The sequence below is a fragment of the Leopardus geoffroyi genome, chromosome D2, assembly GCF_018350155.1.
Source record: "Leopardus geoffroyi isolate Oge1 chromosome D2, O.geoffroyi_Oge1_pat1.0, whole genome shotgun sequence".
Lineage (NCBI taxonomy): Eukaryota > Metazoa > Chordata > Mammalia > Carnivora > Felidae > Leopardus > Leopardus geoffroyi.
This window is the reverse complement of record NC_059334.1, coordinates 8,405,781-8,422,369: the sequence shown is the minus strand read 5'-3', so window position 1 is coordinate 8,422,369 and position 16,589 is coordinate 8,405,781. Positions and strand designations below refer to the sequence as shown.

Genomic DNA, 16,589 nt, shown 5'->3' with positions numbered 1-16,589 from the left:
GTGCACAGAGACATCTTCCCTACCCGTAAGGCCCTTCCTCTCAAGTGCTTTTCTGCCCAGGCTGCTTGGCATCCTCGGCGGATAATCCAGCTGGGGGCCGCTCGTCCTGTGTGTGAAAGTCCGAGTGGGATCAGCAACCACTGGGGGTCCTTCGAGTGAGGGGTCTCTGTCCATCGCGGCATCTTACCGCAGAGATTTACGCAAGATTTAATATCTGTTTGTGCCAGAAAGTCCCCGCTTCTCCGGCCCTGTCGCTTGAGCTAATGAAGACGAATACCACACATAAAAAGAGCTGACGTGTGCTGGGAACTGTCCTGAGCAGATTCTATACCAAACCTTTACACTAGGACCTCGTTTTATCCCACAAGAGCGCTGTGCACTTGGTATTCTTCTTGCCCTTTAACAGATGAAGCAACTGAAGCTGTGAGTGGTCCTGCCCCTGGCAGAGGGGCAACTTGACCTTGGTTCCAAGCCCGGTTCTTAGCTACTAGGCTGCTGTGTCTCAAGGAGTAGGCCATACAGGTCAACGTCATCGGGGGCTCCTTTTAAATGGGCACATTCTTGGGTCATAACCAAAGCGTACTGAGCTAGAATCTCTGGAACCGAGGCTAGGGGCTTGAGTTTTCGTCCGATTTCTCTGGTGAGAGGCCCCCGGGGGGCTCAGTCGGTTGAGCATCTAAATCTTGATTTCAACTCAGGTCATGATCTCACCGTCGTGGGTTTGAGCCCCACATCAGGCTCTGCGCTGACAGTGTGGAGCCTGCTTGGGATTCCCTCTCTCTCTTTCTCTGCCTTTCCCAGGCTCGTTCTCTCTCTCTCTCTCTCTCAAAATATTTAAAAAAGATTTCTCTGATGCCTCTTTTGCACATCAAAATTTGAGAAGCACTGTAACATGCTGTGACTGAAGGAAATTTCCCAGTGGCAGGATTACACTTACCGGGCAAGGGCGCTCCCTACGTCCTACACTTGAACTTAGGCATTAGTGCAGACACCTTGCAGCCAGATCGCTTTGGTAATTGAGGCAGAAATCACCAACCGTTCCCGTCATCACTGCAGAGTTTACATAAAGTAAAACAAATCCCCGCACTGTCCTCTTCGTATCCACCATCAGAGGATGCGGGCTCTCTGGTCAGCGATTGAGGGCTTGGAATAGTCCGAGGATCTGAAGGAGCCATGGCCAGAGGCCGTGACCAGGAGAGCCAGAACCACTCACTAAATGAGCCTAAGTGAGTCGCCCCTTCCTTGTGAGCACCCAGCTTCAGTGTCTCCGCACCGTGCACAGTCCTAGAGCAACACCTCCTCCCCTTGATTCCATAAGATGCCCCGTGATTCGAAGGGCTGGACAGAGTCTCGTGGATGAGCCCGAGATGAATCTCGAGGAGATAAAACCAGCAACATAAGTCTTTGTCGTCAGTGTGGCATCATTCCTGCAGCCAGGCTGAGCTCGAGGCTCTCCAGTAGGATTTCGGACACACAACGGCCTGGAGAAGAGTTCCTGACTGCGGTGAGGCAGGAGGCTGTCTGAGCCAATGCACACAGCTCCACCAGGAGCCATGGCTGCGACTAAGCCTATTCAAAAAGATTTGGAGGGAAAAAAAGAGATGGAGAAGAGGAGGAGGAGGAGGAGGAGGAGGGCAGCCCTAGATGTGGCTGTTCCTCATCAGCTCACGAAAACCAGAGTACAAGCACTGTTCATTCCTGGGAGACCCAGGTTAACTCAGGTACCGTCTCCAGAGCACCTGCCGTCAGCGAGGACTGGGGCAGGTGCGAGCGCCATGAAGACAAGAGGCAAGGTTCTGCCCGCATGGAACTTCCGGTCTACGAGGAAGATGGACGTTGAACAGGTGGCTGGGTGCCCTGTGAGGATTACAAAAGTGGACACATGCATGTGGGGTATCTTACAGCCAGGGGCTCAGGGGAGGCCTCCCTGGGGAGGTAATGCTTGAGAGAAGGCGTAAAGAATAAGCGTTAGCTGGGAAAAAAGGGTGGGGGAGGGAAGGGTGTTGAGGCTCGGGAAGGGGAAGTGGGGTGTCCGTGGCGTGGGTCCCCGGCAGAGGCCCAGAGAAGGGACAGTGTGCACCTGTGTGGAACAGAAAAGAGATCTCCCAAGAACTGAACCACGCACACACTCTAGAAGTTTGACTACGACCTGATTGTAATTTTCCAAAGCAGAGTTCACCACATTTTGCCCGTGAAATGTCTGGCCCGAAGTCAGACAGCAATTGTAAGAAATGAAGACCATTTTGAGTGAGAAAGTTGGTATCTGATTCATTTGCCATTCACAACCACCTCACCTGGAGGGGTAAATTCTTCTTCTCCTTTCCGGAAATGCATCTCGGAAATGAACACCCCGGCACTGTCACCTCTCTAATTTGTTTCCGGTGGTGACAGCTATTCTAGAATGTTCTTGTGATAACTTCATGGCCCCTTTGAAGACCGGAGGGAATACGAATGATTACAGCTTGCCTGGTTGCCTTTGTGACATAGGCTACATTTAAGCAAAACTGATGACAACAGAGGCTCTTACGTAGCGTAGTTAAGGGCAGTTTTTCGGAAGCCTGAAGTTCAGAAATCCTCAAGCAGATTTCCCATCCTTGGAGAAAAATATAGGGCACTGTAGACACACCAGTCAAAAGATGGTATTTTCATATTCTTCTTAGGTCACGTCTCTTTCTTTGCCTCCACATTTCGTTTTGAAGTTTATTCCTCTGTCTTGTCATTGGATTGATTCTTGCCTCCTCTTTTAGATCTCTCTGCATATGCCACAACCTGAAACACCTTAAGAAATGCCCTAAAATTGTTTAACATCAGACCTTCCTCTACAAAATGGCATCACCTGCCCTGGGGCGCCCGGGTGGCTCAGTCAGTTGAGCGTCCGACTTTGGTCATGATCAAAGGGTTCATGAGTTCGAGCCCCGCATCGGGCTCTGTGTTGACAGCTCAGAGCCCGGAGCCTGCTTCTGATTCTGTGTCTCCCTCTCTCTGCTCCTCCCCTGCTCACGTTCTTTCTCTCTCTCTCTCTCTCTCTCTCTCTCACAGAATAAACATTGAATTTTTTTTTTTTTAAAAAAGGAAAAGTTTGTGATTTCAGACGGACATCCCCAGGGAGCCCTCTTCCATGCGAAGGCATAAAACACTGACTCGCGCAAAGCCAAAGTAGGATTTAGATGCCATTAGCATGGCTGTTGTTGGTTGATCTCTCTTCTGTATTTCTAATCCTACCCACCCCAGAAGAGTTGACCATCCTTGATAAGATAAAATTCTTCTTCTGAACATGTTCTAGTGAACCTGACAAATGCCTGGGCCTGGGTGCCCCACAATAATAAGCATGTGATGACAGAAGGTTCTGGGAGCCTCGGGCATCTTGATCATCGGCTCTGATTTTATTATTAAAATTTGGCTTTCACAGAATTAAGTCAATAATGTACCGCTCCGTCAAAACCACTATGGGACACCACAAAACACACCTACCAGGATAGCGATTATAAGACAAAGTGTTGGCAAAGATGTGGAGAAACTGGAACCCTTGTACATTGCTGGTGGGCACGTAAAATGGTTCGGCTTCTGTTTTCTGTGGAATACAGTTTGGTGGTCCCTCAAAAAGGTAAACATAGAATTACCATACGACCCTGCAATTCAACTCCTATGTACAGACCCTCCAAAATGCAAACAGACACTCAAAAAGTACATGTTCATGGGAGCACTATTCACAATAGTCAAAAGGTGAAAACATGCCAATCATCCACCATTGGATGAACGGACAGTTGAACTGTGGCATACCCATACGATGGGATATTAGCCATAAAAAGGGAGAAAGCACTGATACGTGGTATGATGTGGATAGACCTTCAAAACTCACGTAAGGTGAAAGAAACCAGACGCAAAAGTTCACGTATTGTATGGTTCCAAGGATATGAAACACCCAGAGTAGATAAATTTATAGAGACCGCGGGCATCAACGGTTGCCAGAAGCTAGAGGGAAGGAAGTGGGAGGAACAGCTTAATGGGTCAGGGGTTTTACCTGGAGTGATGGGGATGTTTTGGAACTAGACAGAGGTAGGGTTGCACTATATACTGCATACGTACTAAATGTCACTGAATTAGTCGCTTTAAAATGATGAATATGGGGGTGGCTGGGTGGCTCTTGATTTCAGCTCAGGTCATGATCCCGGGGCTGTGGGATTGACCCCCGTCGGGGAGTCTGCTTGGGATTCTCTCTCCCTCCCTCTCCCACTCGTGCTCTCTCTCTCTCAGAAATAAATTACAATACATAAGTAAATTTAAAAATGATTAATTTTATGTTGCATGAATTTTACCTCCACAAATAGTTTTTTACAAAGAAAAAAATAAAAATAACGCGTGGCCCTGCAAAAACACTTCAGTAAGTGTGAAATTTTATTGCTGAAAGGAACCTGCTAAATCAGTAATTCATACACTTCACTGCCCGGCCAAACCGAACATATACTTTATTTCTGTAGGTAAGAAAACCCGGCTTGAAGACAGGAATACAGCAAATGTCTTCTACTTGTTTTGTTATGTTTTCCTGGTGCATCAGCCTCTTATTGAGAGAAAATGTTATGGAACTTTTTTTTTTTCGAACCATCTGTCAACACTTTTCTCTCTTGGAATAACTGCACAGGAGAATTTTAAACATCCCCTTCAGATTCGAGAGTATAGTGTCATCACTCAATCCCCTGGTACGTCCAGGACCCACGAGGACCGTGAGAACTGGAATAAACCATTTTCCATTTTCACAGTCACTGCAGGGGTATAGGTAATCTCCCTTGACAGAGGAGAAAAAGTACCTCCATGGTTTTAGACAGTCTTTTGGTCTAGATAACGCCCACGGTATTTGCTTCAAACAATTCAGCACAGCCAGTCTACAACACTCAGCCCGTCCCCGTTCCCCTTCCCCAGGCCCTTCTCTGTTATTCTGTTTTCTGTCCCTCATCCTCTGTACTGTCCCAAACAACTTCACCCTGAATGCTGGCTCGTTTCCTTTCTCAATAATGTTCTCTCCCCTAGATTTTTATCCCTTCCATTTCTCTAGCTCCCCTTCGATCATTCAAACTTGTACACGCATATGGATTTTATTAAATTCTTTTAAATATAAAAATATTATAAAATTATGGGGTGGCTCAGTTGTTAAGCATCTGACTTCAGCTCGGGTCATGATCAGGTTGGTGAGTCTGAGCCCCGTGTCGGGCTCTGTGCTGACAGCTCAGAGCCTGGAGCCTGCTTCGGATTCTGTGTCTCCCTCTCTCTCTGCCCCTCCCCTGCTCATGCTCTGTATCTCTCTCTCTCTCTCTCTCTCCTTCAAAAATAAATAAACATTAAAAATTTTTTTAATTGTTACAAAATTAAAAGCATAATTATAAATCATTATTAGTATAAAATATATTGCTTTAACTTAAAAAACCCTTTCTTTCAAGAAGTCTGTTCTTGAAATCTGAGACCTACTATGACTTAATCACCTGGCCATTCTTTTTGAAAACTATCTTCATAATGAGTAATTCTGTAAAACTATTCGAAGGCATTTTAACACCAGATCACAGGGAATAGAATAACAGCGATTCACACTCTCATGAATGGTACTATTTAATGTAATTATGGGATTTCGGGAGATGGACAGGACAGCTTCCATAACACATGGCAAATGGATAAACTATTAGCTATTTGGCGCTTTCCTTGCTACGGACTGAACGTTTGTACTCCCCTCCCCCCAAATCCATACACTGAAGTCTAATCCCTGGGGGGATGGTGTCTGGAGGTGGAGCCTTTGGGACGTGATTAAATCATGAGGGTAGAACCCTCATGATGAGCCCTTATAAGAAGAGACTCTAGAGGAGAGAGATGAGGTCTCTCCACCATATGAGGACATGGCAAGAAGGCAGCGGTCTGTAAACCTGCAAGAGAGCCCTCACTCAGAACCCAACCGCGCTGGCTTTCTCTCAGACTTGCGGCCGCCAGGGCTGTGAGAAATAAACGTTGGTTAAGCCACCCAGCTGATGGTATTTTCACGACAGCAACCCAGACGAAGACATGCCTTTCGATAATTCAAAAAAACGAGTCTTCTCGGACATCCGTATGATGGATCTCTAAAAGCCACTAACCAATGTTTTTGTCAGCTGTCCCCAAGGAAAGCACCTTCTTGCCTCATGAAAAGCCAAGACACTCAAAAAGGAAACATGTCGCTTACAGGAACAGAGAAGAGTGTTTCGTCTATTTGTTCTCTCAACAAATAACCAGCTAAATTCTTCTAAGAAGAACAAGGAGCTGAATGTTTGCCTCTCTTCCTTGATCTGTGCCAAACCCATCACATGTCTCAAGCGTCTTCTTCACAGAAGACATTCGCTTGCTACCTAATTCTGTAAGATGTGTCAGGTGAGAAACACCTGTTTCCCATGTTTTGAGGCCATGGTGGCTGGCTTCCCAATGAAAACCTCAGTCCCGGTCCAAGTGGTTGTGACAACGTATCCTCCAGTGTGACCTGTGTGGCTGCAGCATGGAATGGAGTGGGGAGAGACACGGACCACCCCTATGATACAACCTTAACTGACACCACACCTCAAATAGGATGCCAGTCGCTCCTCAAACAAAATACTTCTCGAGAGAATCCAGGAGCAATTTCAGGAGCGGAGAATAACCCACAGACATCCTGCCTTGCTTGTCTATAATTGACAAGGTCTGCGGACAAGAGAGTCATTTCTGCATGACAACAAAGAAAGTCATTTTCAATTCCGTCTGTGAGAAAAAAGAAAACAAACAACTTCAGTAAACATTTATCGAGTGCTGTATTAGTTTGCTTGACTGCCATAATAAAATACCACAGGTTGAGTAGTGTAAGGGACAGAAATTTATTTTCTCCCGGCTCTGGAGGCTGGAAGTTTAAGATCAGGGCGTTGGCACTTTTGGTTTCTTCGGAAGCATCCTTCCCTGTGGGGGGCTGTCTGGTCCCTGTGTCCTCCCCTGGTCTTCCCTCTGGGTCCCTGTCCTAATCTCTTCTTCACATCAGGACACATCCAGGACACATCAGGGTTAGGACCCTCTAGTGGCCCCATCTCACCTTAATTACCTCTTCAAATGTTCTACCTCTCAATAAGGTTACACTCTGTCTCCACAATTGTTTCCATTCTTAGGTTTTTCCCACTAATTCAATTTGCCTACATAGCACACAAACCTCCTATTCCTTGTATTTCATCCCTATCTTTTGATCCAGGTCAATGTTTTTATTATCTAGGTACCAGTCACAAATCCCAATCCAAGCCTGATTACACCATAACATCGTATTTGTTAACCTTATTCAGTTTAAAGAGATTTGTCTTCCAATTTCCCATGCCTTGATTTATATGCAGATACTTTTCATTGCAAGCGTGCTTTCCAAATTATTCTCTTATTTATTCTTTTCGGCTGAAAATTATCAGGTATTTCCTACACTTCATTTCTCCTCCCCATCACCCCCGTTGACTTTCACGGTAACAAGCCGTCCACTTTAATCTGATTCTTTTTTTCTATTCTTCTCTCAAGCGTTTCTGCGTTCAGTCACCTAAATCAAGTTAATGAATCGTCTGCTACCTCAAGCCCTCAGACACCTGCTCCCTGAGCTCACCGTTCTGGTCTCATCCATTGGGACCCCCGCAGACGGATCTCTGAGCCGGACTTGCTGACATTGAACGAAAGACGGCTCTACCACCTGCGGGCATGTTTCTTCTCGCACGTGAAAACTGCTCATCTTTTTCCACCGGGGGGAATGACTGCAGAACCAGATGGCCTGTCTTGCGGACTGCCTGGCACTCAGAATTTCTTATTTGGAATCACATGTTTCAGGAGCGAGTTAAAGAATACAGCGAAACAGCTAAAGATCTGAAAACATGCGCAGAGACCTCTAAAATACCGGACATATTGTTGTTTGCAGCACGATTTATTATCTGGTCATGGTATTTGAGTACATTCACAGGTACCGACGTAAAAGCACTGTGACCTCTCCGGAGACAGGGCAACTCAAAAAGAGAACTTCAAAATGTGCAGGAGCAATAAATATCAAACTTTCTGATCTAAAACGTATAAATATAAAATATCAGTCACTTCAGGAAACATCTTAAGAAAATTCGGCAACCACACGTCCATGGGTAGATGTCTGGTGTTGACGGTACTAATCTTCAGAACACGTCACCTTAGATCCAGCATGGTTATTTTTATGTCTTTTACCAACACGTGTTTGCATATCTAGGTAAGAAGAAATTGGTTTTACATCATAAGGTTTAATTAACACGGTTCTCGTCAGAGTGGGGATAGGAGTTCCCTGATATAAAAGTGTTCCCAATTTTGAAAAGGTTCCTGATCAGAACGGACAGAATCGTGTTCATTCATTTCTGGCACGAACGGATTTACAAAGGTTGCCAGGTAGTTTTCATTTTAAGTAGATTCTAATTTCAAAATAATGTTTCTCTGATGTTCCAGCCAGGGAACCAGCCCGCAAGCAGTTAGGAGGACAGATGGAGTCAAATAATATTTCTTTTGGGCTAAATCCAAGCCAATCAGCAGGTATGATTACGGGGGCCCCTGGGGGGCACGGTCGGTTAAGCGTCTGACTTGGGTTCCGGTCATGATCTCACAGTTCGTGGGTTCGAGCCCCACACTGGGCTCTGTGCTGACAGCTGAGAGACTGGAGCCTGCTTCAGAATCTGTCTCCCTCTCTCTCTGCACCTCCCCTGCTCGTGCTCTCTCTCTCTCAAAAGTAAACCAACATTAAAAAATTTTTTAAAAAAGAATTACGATTACAGTTTTCATTGAACCATTATGAAAAAATTAATGTGGCCACATCGAGCAGAAATAATTCATAAGACATTTAGCATCATTTTCTTTAATTGTAAGGAGTCTGAGGAAAACTCTATTTCCATGCACAAATGGAAAAGTAACTTTAGGCATATCAACTCTGCTATAGAAATACTGGCATTCTCTCGTAAATAAATTAATAGTGCAAAGAAACCAGAAGTACCTACAAAGATTAATTTTCGGGATAAGAAAACAACAAACTAAGTGTTTTATCCATATCATACTCTTACTGTTTCTCTCCTTAAAAAAAGAAAGGAAGAGGTGAAAAACAAGTATCTGTAAAAAATAGTCAACACAGGGGCGCCTGAGTGGCTCAGTTGGTTGAGCGTCTGACTTTGGCACAGGTCATGATCTCGCGGTTCATGAGTTCGAGCCTCGCGTCCGGCTCTGTGCGGACAGCTCGGAGCCTGGAGCCTGCTTCAGATTCTGTGTCTCTTTCCCTCTCTGCCCCTCCCCTGCTCACAGTTTCTCTCCCTCCCTCTCTCTCTCAAAAATAAAACATTAAAAAAATAGTCAACACAGCCTACTCACACTGAACAGCCTGGGGTCCTTGGTGTGTGGATGAAAGCCCTTCTTTTTACAGGCAGAAACCTCGAGCATGCCGGCGTTGGTCAGCCTGAAGATGCCCGTGCTGTTCCAGGGTGGGAACAAATGTACAAAAGTTAAGGATCATTTGGCTTTCCAGGGGCTTTGTTTGAATGGCCCAAGGATACATTTTCCTCAAAACGGGACGGAGACAGAAACCACAAAACTAGGAAGTCCACAGAGATAATTTGAGCCGATTTTGCAGTAACTGGCCCAGAGAGAAACCCCCAGGGGGCCAAAGCCAACTCCATGCACCTGCTGGGCTAGAATGGGGAACAGGCAGCTGAACTGTCGTGTGAGACCAGAGTGGAAAACTGAAGCCCCATGGGAGGAAATTACAGGTGGCGGATATTTCAACTTTTTCTAATAACGTGAATACTGTTTATAGAAACAGCAAATATTTGTCGAGCGCTAGCTACGGTGCCAGTCACTGTGCCAAGCCCTTTACGCCGACTGCCATGTAGCCGCTTCTTCACGTCAGTCCCGCTGGGCAGGGGTCGAGGATAAACAGACCAAGGCCCAGAGCGGTCACGTAATCCGCGAGACACACACCACGTGAGTGTGGAGCCGGGATTCCACTCGAAGTCTGTCTGACTCCTCTGCTCATAATCATTCGACAATAACCACTGTCTCCCAAACCTAGAAAGGCTTTGGAGGTAATTCAGCTAAGGCTGGAAATTGTCTTTCAACAGGAGACGATACAGTAGAAGTAAGATCTCACAAGGCAACCCGGAATAATGTCGTCACTAAATAGAGCCAGTGAATCTACTACGGAAAGGACCTTAGAAAGGAAGAGACAGCAGAGCTACAGGTATAAAGGGAGCTGGCTGGCACCAATCTCTTCTTCCCAAGGGCACGGTGCGCCTGCCTATCTAAGCGCCACCAGCAGCCCCAGGCAAAAGCCTTACTTGGACCCCAAGGATCGGCACACTTACTCTTTATGCTTCGGTGAGCAAACAATGGCGATGGCCTCTGGCAACATGAGCTGGTAGGAACAGTGAGTGTGAAGGTCAACACTGGACAAGAACGCAGTTTGGGTCGGATGTGTCTATAAAAAGAAAAGAGGACAATCACACTGGAGCAGTGGAGTCTTAGCCAAGACCACAGCCCGTGCTCAGAGAAAACTCCAGTGATTAATCCATCGTTAATTAAATAAGGATTTTAGAAAATGGGTCACTGACATCACCCTTCCTTTTGTGCATCTTTGGGATGACCAAGACTTGCAGAAGAGGCTTTTGGAAGTGTTCATGTACTTTCTGCTTATTGGAAAAGACAGAACCGGAAACTAATGTGTATATATATATATATATGTATATATATATACACACACACAACTCCACACACCTGCTGGCCTACAATGGGGAAGAGGCAGCTGAACTGTCGTGTGAGACCAGGGTGGAAAACGGAGGCTCCACGGGAGGAAATTACAGGTTGCAAATATTTCTACTTTTATAGAAATATATATATATATATATATATATAGTAGTCTCTCTCTATATATGGTATATACACCCACTCAGACACACACACACACACACACACACACACACACACACTGGAATACTACTCGGTGATGAAAAAGAACGAAGTCTTGCCATTTGCAACAACATGGAAGGAACTAGAATGTATTACACTAAATGAAATAAGACAGAAAGATAAATATCATATGACTTCACCCATATGTGGAATTTGAGAAACACGACAGATGAACACAGGGGAAAGGAAGGAAAAATAAGATAAAAACAGAGAGGGAGGCAAACCATAAGAGACTCACATAGAACAAACTGAAGGTTGATGGGGGGTGGGGGTTGGGGAGGTGGGGAAAGTGGGGGATGGGCATTGAGGAGGGCACTTGTTGGGATGAGCACTGGGAGTTTTATGTAAGTGATGAATCACGGGAATCTACTCCTGAAGCCAAGACTACAGTGTGTGTTAGCTAACACAGTATGTATAAAAACAAAAAAAAAAGAGGGGCGCCTGGGTGGCGCAGTCGGTTAGGCGTCCGACTTCAGCCAGGTCACGATCTCGTGGTCCGTGAGTTCGAGCCCCGCGTCAGGCTCTGGGCCGATGGCTCAGAGCCTGGAGCCTGTTTCCGATTCTGTGTCTCCCTCTCTCTCTGCCCCACCCCCGTTCATGCTCTGTCGCTCTCTGTCCCAAAAATAAATAAACGTTGAAAATAAAAATTAAAAAAAAAAAAAAATAAATAAATAAAAACAAAAAAAAGAGAGAGAGAGAGAGAGAGAGAGAGAGAGAGATTCTCATTAAATCATGACAATGAAGCTAGGGATAGTTTTATTATTATCTCAATTTTACACACAGGGATCCCAAATCTCCTTTAAGTAACTTGCCCGTGGTCACACAGCTGGTCAGGAACAGAGCTGTGATTGGAAACTCACAGATACTTTATGCAAAACTATGGACACAAAAGCAAGTTTTCAATGAATTTCCCACATTTTGCTGTGTATCTTTTCGTGGATGCATCATTCCCTACAAATGGGAGAACGGAACTCTCCAAGTTGTTGAAGGGGTTTGGAACTAATCTTTCACAGCAAGTAAATACCCATATGATAAGAAGGAAGGGGAGGTTATAAACCCAAAGAAGTATCTTGCAGGTTTGGGGCTCTATACAAACGTGTGTTTAGGAGAGACAAATCAGAGGTTCACAGTTGAGTATGAGAATACATGCACCTGTATTGATGTTGGCTCAGGCCATGGGTGATGCACAGTCAACCCCAATTCCCCTTGAAAAAGGAAAGTGACCACTTTTAATCAGGAAACCGAGGTCCCTGGCATGGACTGCCTGGGTCCTGGTCCCAACCCTCACTGCCTATATGACACTGAGAAGATTACTTAACCCCCCGTGCCCCCTTCTCTAGCTGTAAAATGAGAACAATAATCATTTTCTTCTTGGGGCTGCTACATTAAAATTAAATGCGACAATCCATGTAAAGTTCTTAGAACAGTGCCTACCGCATGGAAAGGAATCAAAATCATTAGCTGTTTTTGTTGCCGTATTATCGCTGTTGTTGTTTCTTTTAATATTGTCATCGTTAACTGAAGGCCATGGGCCGATAAAAATCGCTTCATGGCCTTTCCACGTAACCACGGTCCGCTAAGGAAATGCAAAATTTTACAACTCATTCCCACTTCACTCTATAGAATTAATAGAATGAAGGTAGAATCCATTGAAATCTATTTACAGAAGATACGTGTTCTGCGAGGAAAAAGTTAGCCTTGGTTTCAGTCTATAAAGACGTAGGTCAACAGAAGACTGGCAATTATCCTGGTTTTTAAAACCCAAATCTTTAGGGAGGGTCTGAGTAGAGGGGGTCTAACTGCCTGTTAATCTGATTCAGTGCAAACCTCCTGTCACTGCGCAGAACCGTCCATGCCTTGGCGAGGGAGCAAGAGTCACTCAGAGGGACTCTAGTGCTGCAGAGAAGCAAACAGAGTGTCAAACAGACAAATCACGCAGCCTGTCCATTTATTTGCACACTCAACGCACACCACGAGCGTCCTGAGCCCCTCATTTCTGCCAAGAGAATCACTTCTACTCTGATAACAGCAGCTCTCCCACGGGAGACTGGTGCTCCCACCCCACCCCCTCTATGGAAATCAAAATGACCATGACCATGATCGTGATGATGATGGCTGCCGATGCCATTCACTGCAACTCGACAACGTGCCAGGCACTGAACGAACCACTTCCCACATATTATCTCCTTCGACTCTTACAACAACATGGGACAAGTGCTGTGATTATCCCCATTTTACAGATGAGGAGACTGAGCTAAGAAGAAGAGTGAATAACATGCAGAAGTTCACAGAGCCAGTAAAGGTGGGAAGGCTACATTTGAACCCAGCCCTATCTCATTCTGATTCAGGCCTTCTTTCCCATGACTAGCTCTGGAACCTGTTGCCACTATTAGGTCAATAAAAACCACAAAACGTCATTTCCGGCCATTACAACTTAGGAATAGGTTTTAAACACGTTTTCATGGAACTTCAATGACTTGACGTGGAGAAATAAATAAACAAAAAGCAAAATCCTGGATTTCTAAAATTTGGACAAATCCATAATCTAAATGATGTAACTTCCTTATTGCCTATACTATACACAAAGGTCATACAGGGAAAACCGGTCTTTTAATTTGGCAAATGTTTTGTAAGAGTAACTAACATTGACTCTTCAATGTAAGTATAATATAATGGACTGTCATTCCTTCTCAGTTTATGTTAGAATTTCTTTGCTACAATTTATTTTGCTTGAAAATGCATTCCTGTCGCAGAAAATCACATTAAACTGAACAGCGCCTTGAAAATTCAGCAATTTCTAGGGGCACCTGCAAGACTCGGTCAGTTAAGCGTCTGACTTTGGCTCAGGTCATGGTCTCATGGTTAGTGAATTTGAACCCCTCACCCCACCCCCATCGGGCTCTGTGCTGACAGTGGGGACCCCGCTTCGGACCCTCTGTCCCCCTCTCTCTCTGCCCCTCCTCCCCTCTCAAAGATAAATGAACATTTTTTTAAAATTCAGCAATTTCTAAGCACACAGTAAGGCACCTTACTTACTGCTAAATCAAACAAATAGACATATTTGGGAAAGTTTTGCAAACTCTTCATTAGAAATAATTTCTTTCATTTGGGAGGCGGTTGTATTTTTCAAAGGGCTCTCACACTTGATGTCTTACTTATGGCTCGCACGAATCCAGTGAGGGAGACAGGGCACTCACTAGCCCTGCCTGGTCATTGAGGGTCCCTAGAAGCAAGGAGGAGACTAAGAGAACGTAGTAACCTCCAGGCAGAGCTGGGACTAAAGTCTCCTGTACCCTCTGAAATTCCATAGCACCAAGTGCTTGGTGATTTTGTGTGTGTGTGTGGTGAGGGATCTAAGTATGTGTCCTGCCCCTACTCAGCGCATCCTTGTAGGTCAAGTAAAATAAAAAATGGTCACTAATTGGGGCGCCTGGGTGGCTCAGTCGGTTAAGTGTCCGACTTCAGTTCGGGTCATGATCTCCTGGTTGGTGGGTTCGAGCCCCGAGTTGGGCTCTGAGCCTGTTTCAGATTCTGCGTCTCCCTCTCTTTCTGCCCCTCCCCCCTCCTCTCTCTCTCTCTCTGCCTCTTAAAAATAAATAAAAATGTTGAAAAATTTGTACAAAGAGGTCATTAATATCTCTTTAAGGGCTCTTGGATGTGCCCTGAAAATCTTGGCCATATCTCATTCCCACTATCACGGGATGAGTTGTCCTTACCCCAGGTCCAAATGTATAAGACTGAATGGAAAAGTGTCCCCCCAGACAGATTAAACCATGGAGAGGAAAAGTAGAGCACTGTCACCAAAACCCACGGCTACAATTATCTGAATTCCTAGAAACATGTGCTTCAAAATTCATTGATGTTATCTCATTCTAATGCAGACAATTATTATGAAGTCAATTATTATGACATCTGTTCTATGGATGATAAAAGCTGATGTCCAGATTGCTTCATTTGCCAACATTTCTGTCAAGAATTCTTAGCAGAGCCGAGATGTACACTCAAATCTTTTCATTCGTAAGCCCTTTCTTGATTCTATGATGGCCTGGTGGAGGTTCGAACCCAATATATTCGGCCCCACCATGGCTGTTCATGCAGCGATAAATTCATCCTTGGCCTGTAAGGGAGATGCGGAAGAATGTACGGTCCCTATCGGACATTTACAAACATCTGTTTGAAAGAAATATTTAAAAAAAAATTTTTTTTTCAACGTTTATTTATTTTGGGGACAGAGAGAGACAGAGCATGAACGGGGGAGGGGCAGAGAGAGAGGGAGACACAGAATCGGAAACAGGCTCCAGGCTCTGAGCCATCAGCCCAGAGCCCGACGCGGGGCTCGAACTCACGGACCCGCAAGATCGTGACCTGGCTGAAGTCGGACGCTTAACCGACTGCGCCACCCAGGCGCCCCTGAAAGAAATATTTTTTAGGAATCTTCTTAAAATAATCTACTTTTGACCAGTGGCATAGGCAGAGAGAACAATAACAGTGTAGTCAAGATTAATTAAAACTCTGACTAGGTCTCCATTAGGCCATACAAAAATCATCAAAGCAAGTCATTTATTACAGGACATTTGTTACACTTGAAAAAAATTACAAATAAGAAACTATTTGAAGGAAGGTACGTGCCCTCAAGTAGGCAAGCAGCACCCCACAGAAAACTGAGCAGAAACTGCCGCTGAAAAAAGGTCACACACAAAGGGGCGCCTGGGTGGCGCAGTCGGTTGAGCGTCCGACTTCAGCCAGGTCACGATCTCGCGGTCCGTGAGTTCGAGCCCCGCGTCAGGCTCTGGGCTGACGCTCAGAGCCTGGAGCCTGTTTCTGATTCTGTGTCTCCCTCTCTCTCTGCCCCTCCCCCGTTCATGCTCTGTCTCTCTCTGTCCCAAAAATAAATAAACGTTGAAAAAAAAAAAATTAAAAAAGAAAAAAAAAAAAAAAAAGGTCACACGTACGTGGATCCATCCGAGCGTGAGGAGGCCGTGTTGGTCCTGAACACTGAATAATTCTTCTACGTTCTCCACGTCACAGTAGTCCGGCCCCGCAGACTGCTTTGGCACAATCACATGGGTGATAGTAAATTCATTATGCGTCTAGAAAACAATTGGCACAAAGGATAACAAGCATCTGAAAGGGAAAAACAAAAACAAAAACAAAAAACAAAAACCCACAACCTGAAATGGAAATACAATGATTTGCTGTAAGACTAGAGAGCGTCCGGGCCACCCGGTTGGCTCAGTCGGTTAAGCGTCCAACTTTGGCTCAGGTCATGGTCTCACGGCTCATGACTTCAAGCCCCACGTCGGGCTGTGTGCTGACAGCTCAGAGCCTGGAGCCTGCTTTGGATTCTGTGTCTCCCTCTCTCTCTGCCCCTCTCCCATTCACGCTCGGTCTCTCTCAAAAACAAATAAAAATATTTAAAAAAAAAAGAAAAAGACCAGAGAGCATCCGTCCCACCACCTGCAACCTCCCAACCCATCGACACTCAAAATCAAAGCCTCACTCTTAAAAATGGATTCTTTGCCAAAAAACTTGAGAATCAGCTCTCTGGAACTCAAAACCTATGTTCACAATGGAAGATGTATAATAAATAGGAGTTCTTAGCATCCCAGGCTGGTCCACGATAGCTCAGTTAA

At 45.2% G+C, this 16,589-nt stretch overlaps 1 protein-coding gene across 3 annotated transcripts in view; it reads right to left on the bottom strand.

The window, feature by feature from the left end:
* Positions 1-7,902: 7,902 nt before the first annotated feature.
* STAMBPL1 (STAM binding protein like 1) overlaps positions 7,903-16,589 on the bottom strand; it is a 49,307-nt gene continuing 40,620 nt past the window's right edge. For all 3 annotated transcript variants that reach the window (XM_045439486.1, XM_045439485.1, XM_045439487.1), the window contains exons 8-11: positions 15,909-16,046; positions 10,356-10,468; positions 9,367-9,466; positions 7,903-8,226 (exon numbers count right to left, since the gene is read on the bottom strand). In XM_045439486.1, coding sequence (XP_045295442.1) covers positions 8,170-8,226; positions 9,367-9,466; positions 10,356-10,468; positions 15,909-16,046 — 408 coding nt within the window. In that variant the 3' untranslated portion in view covers positions 7,903-8,169. The remainder of the gene's footprint in view (positions 8,227-9,366; positions 9,467-10,355; positions 10,469-15,908; positions 16,047-16,589) is intronic.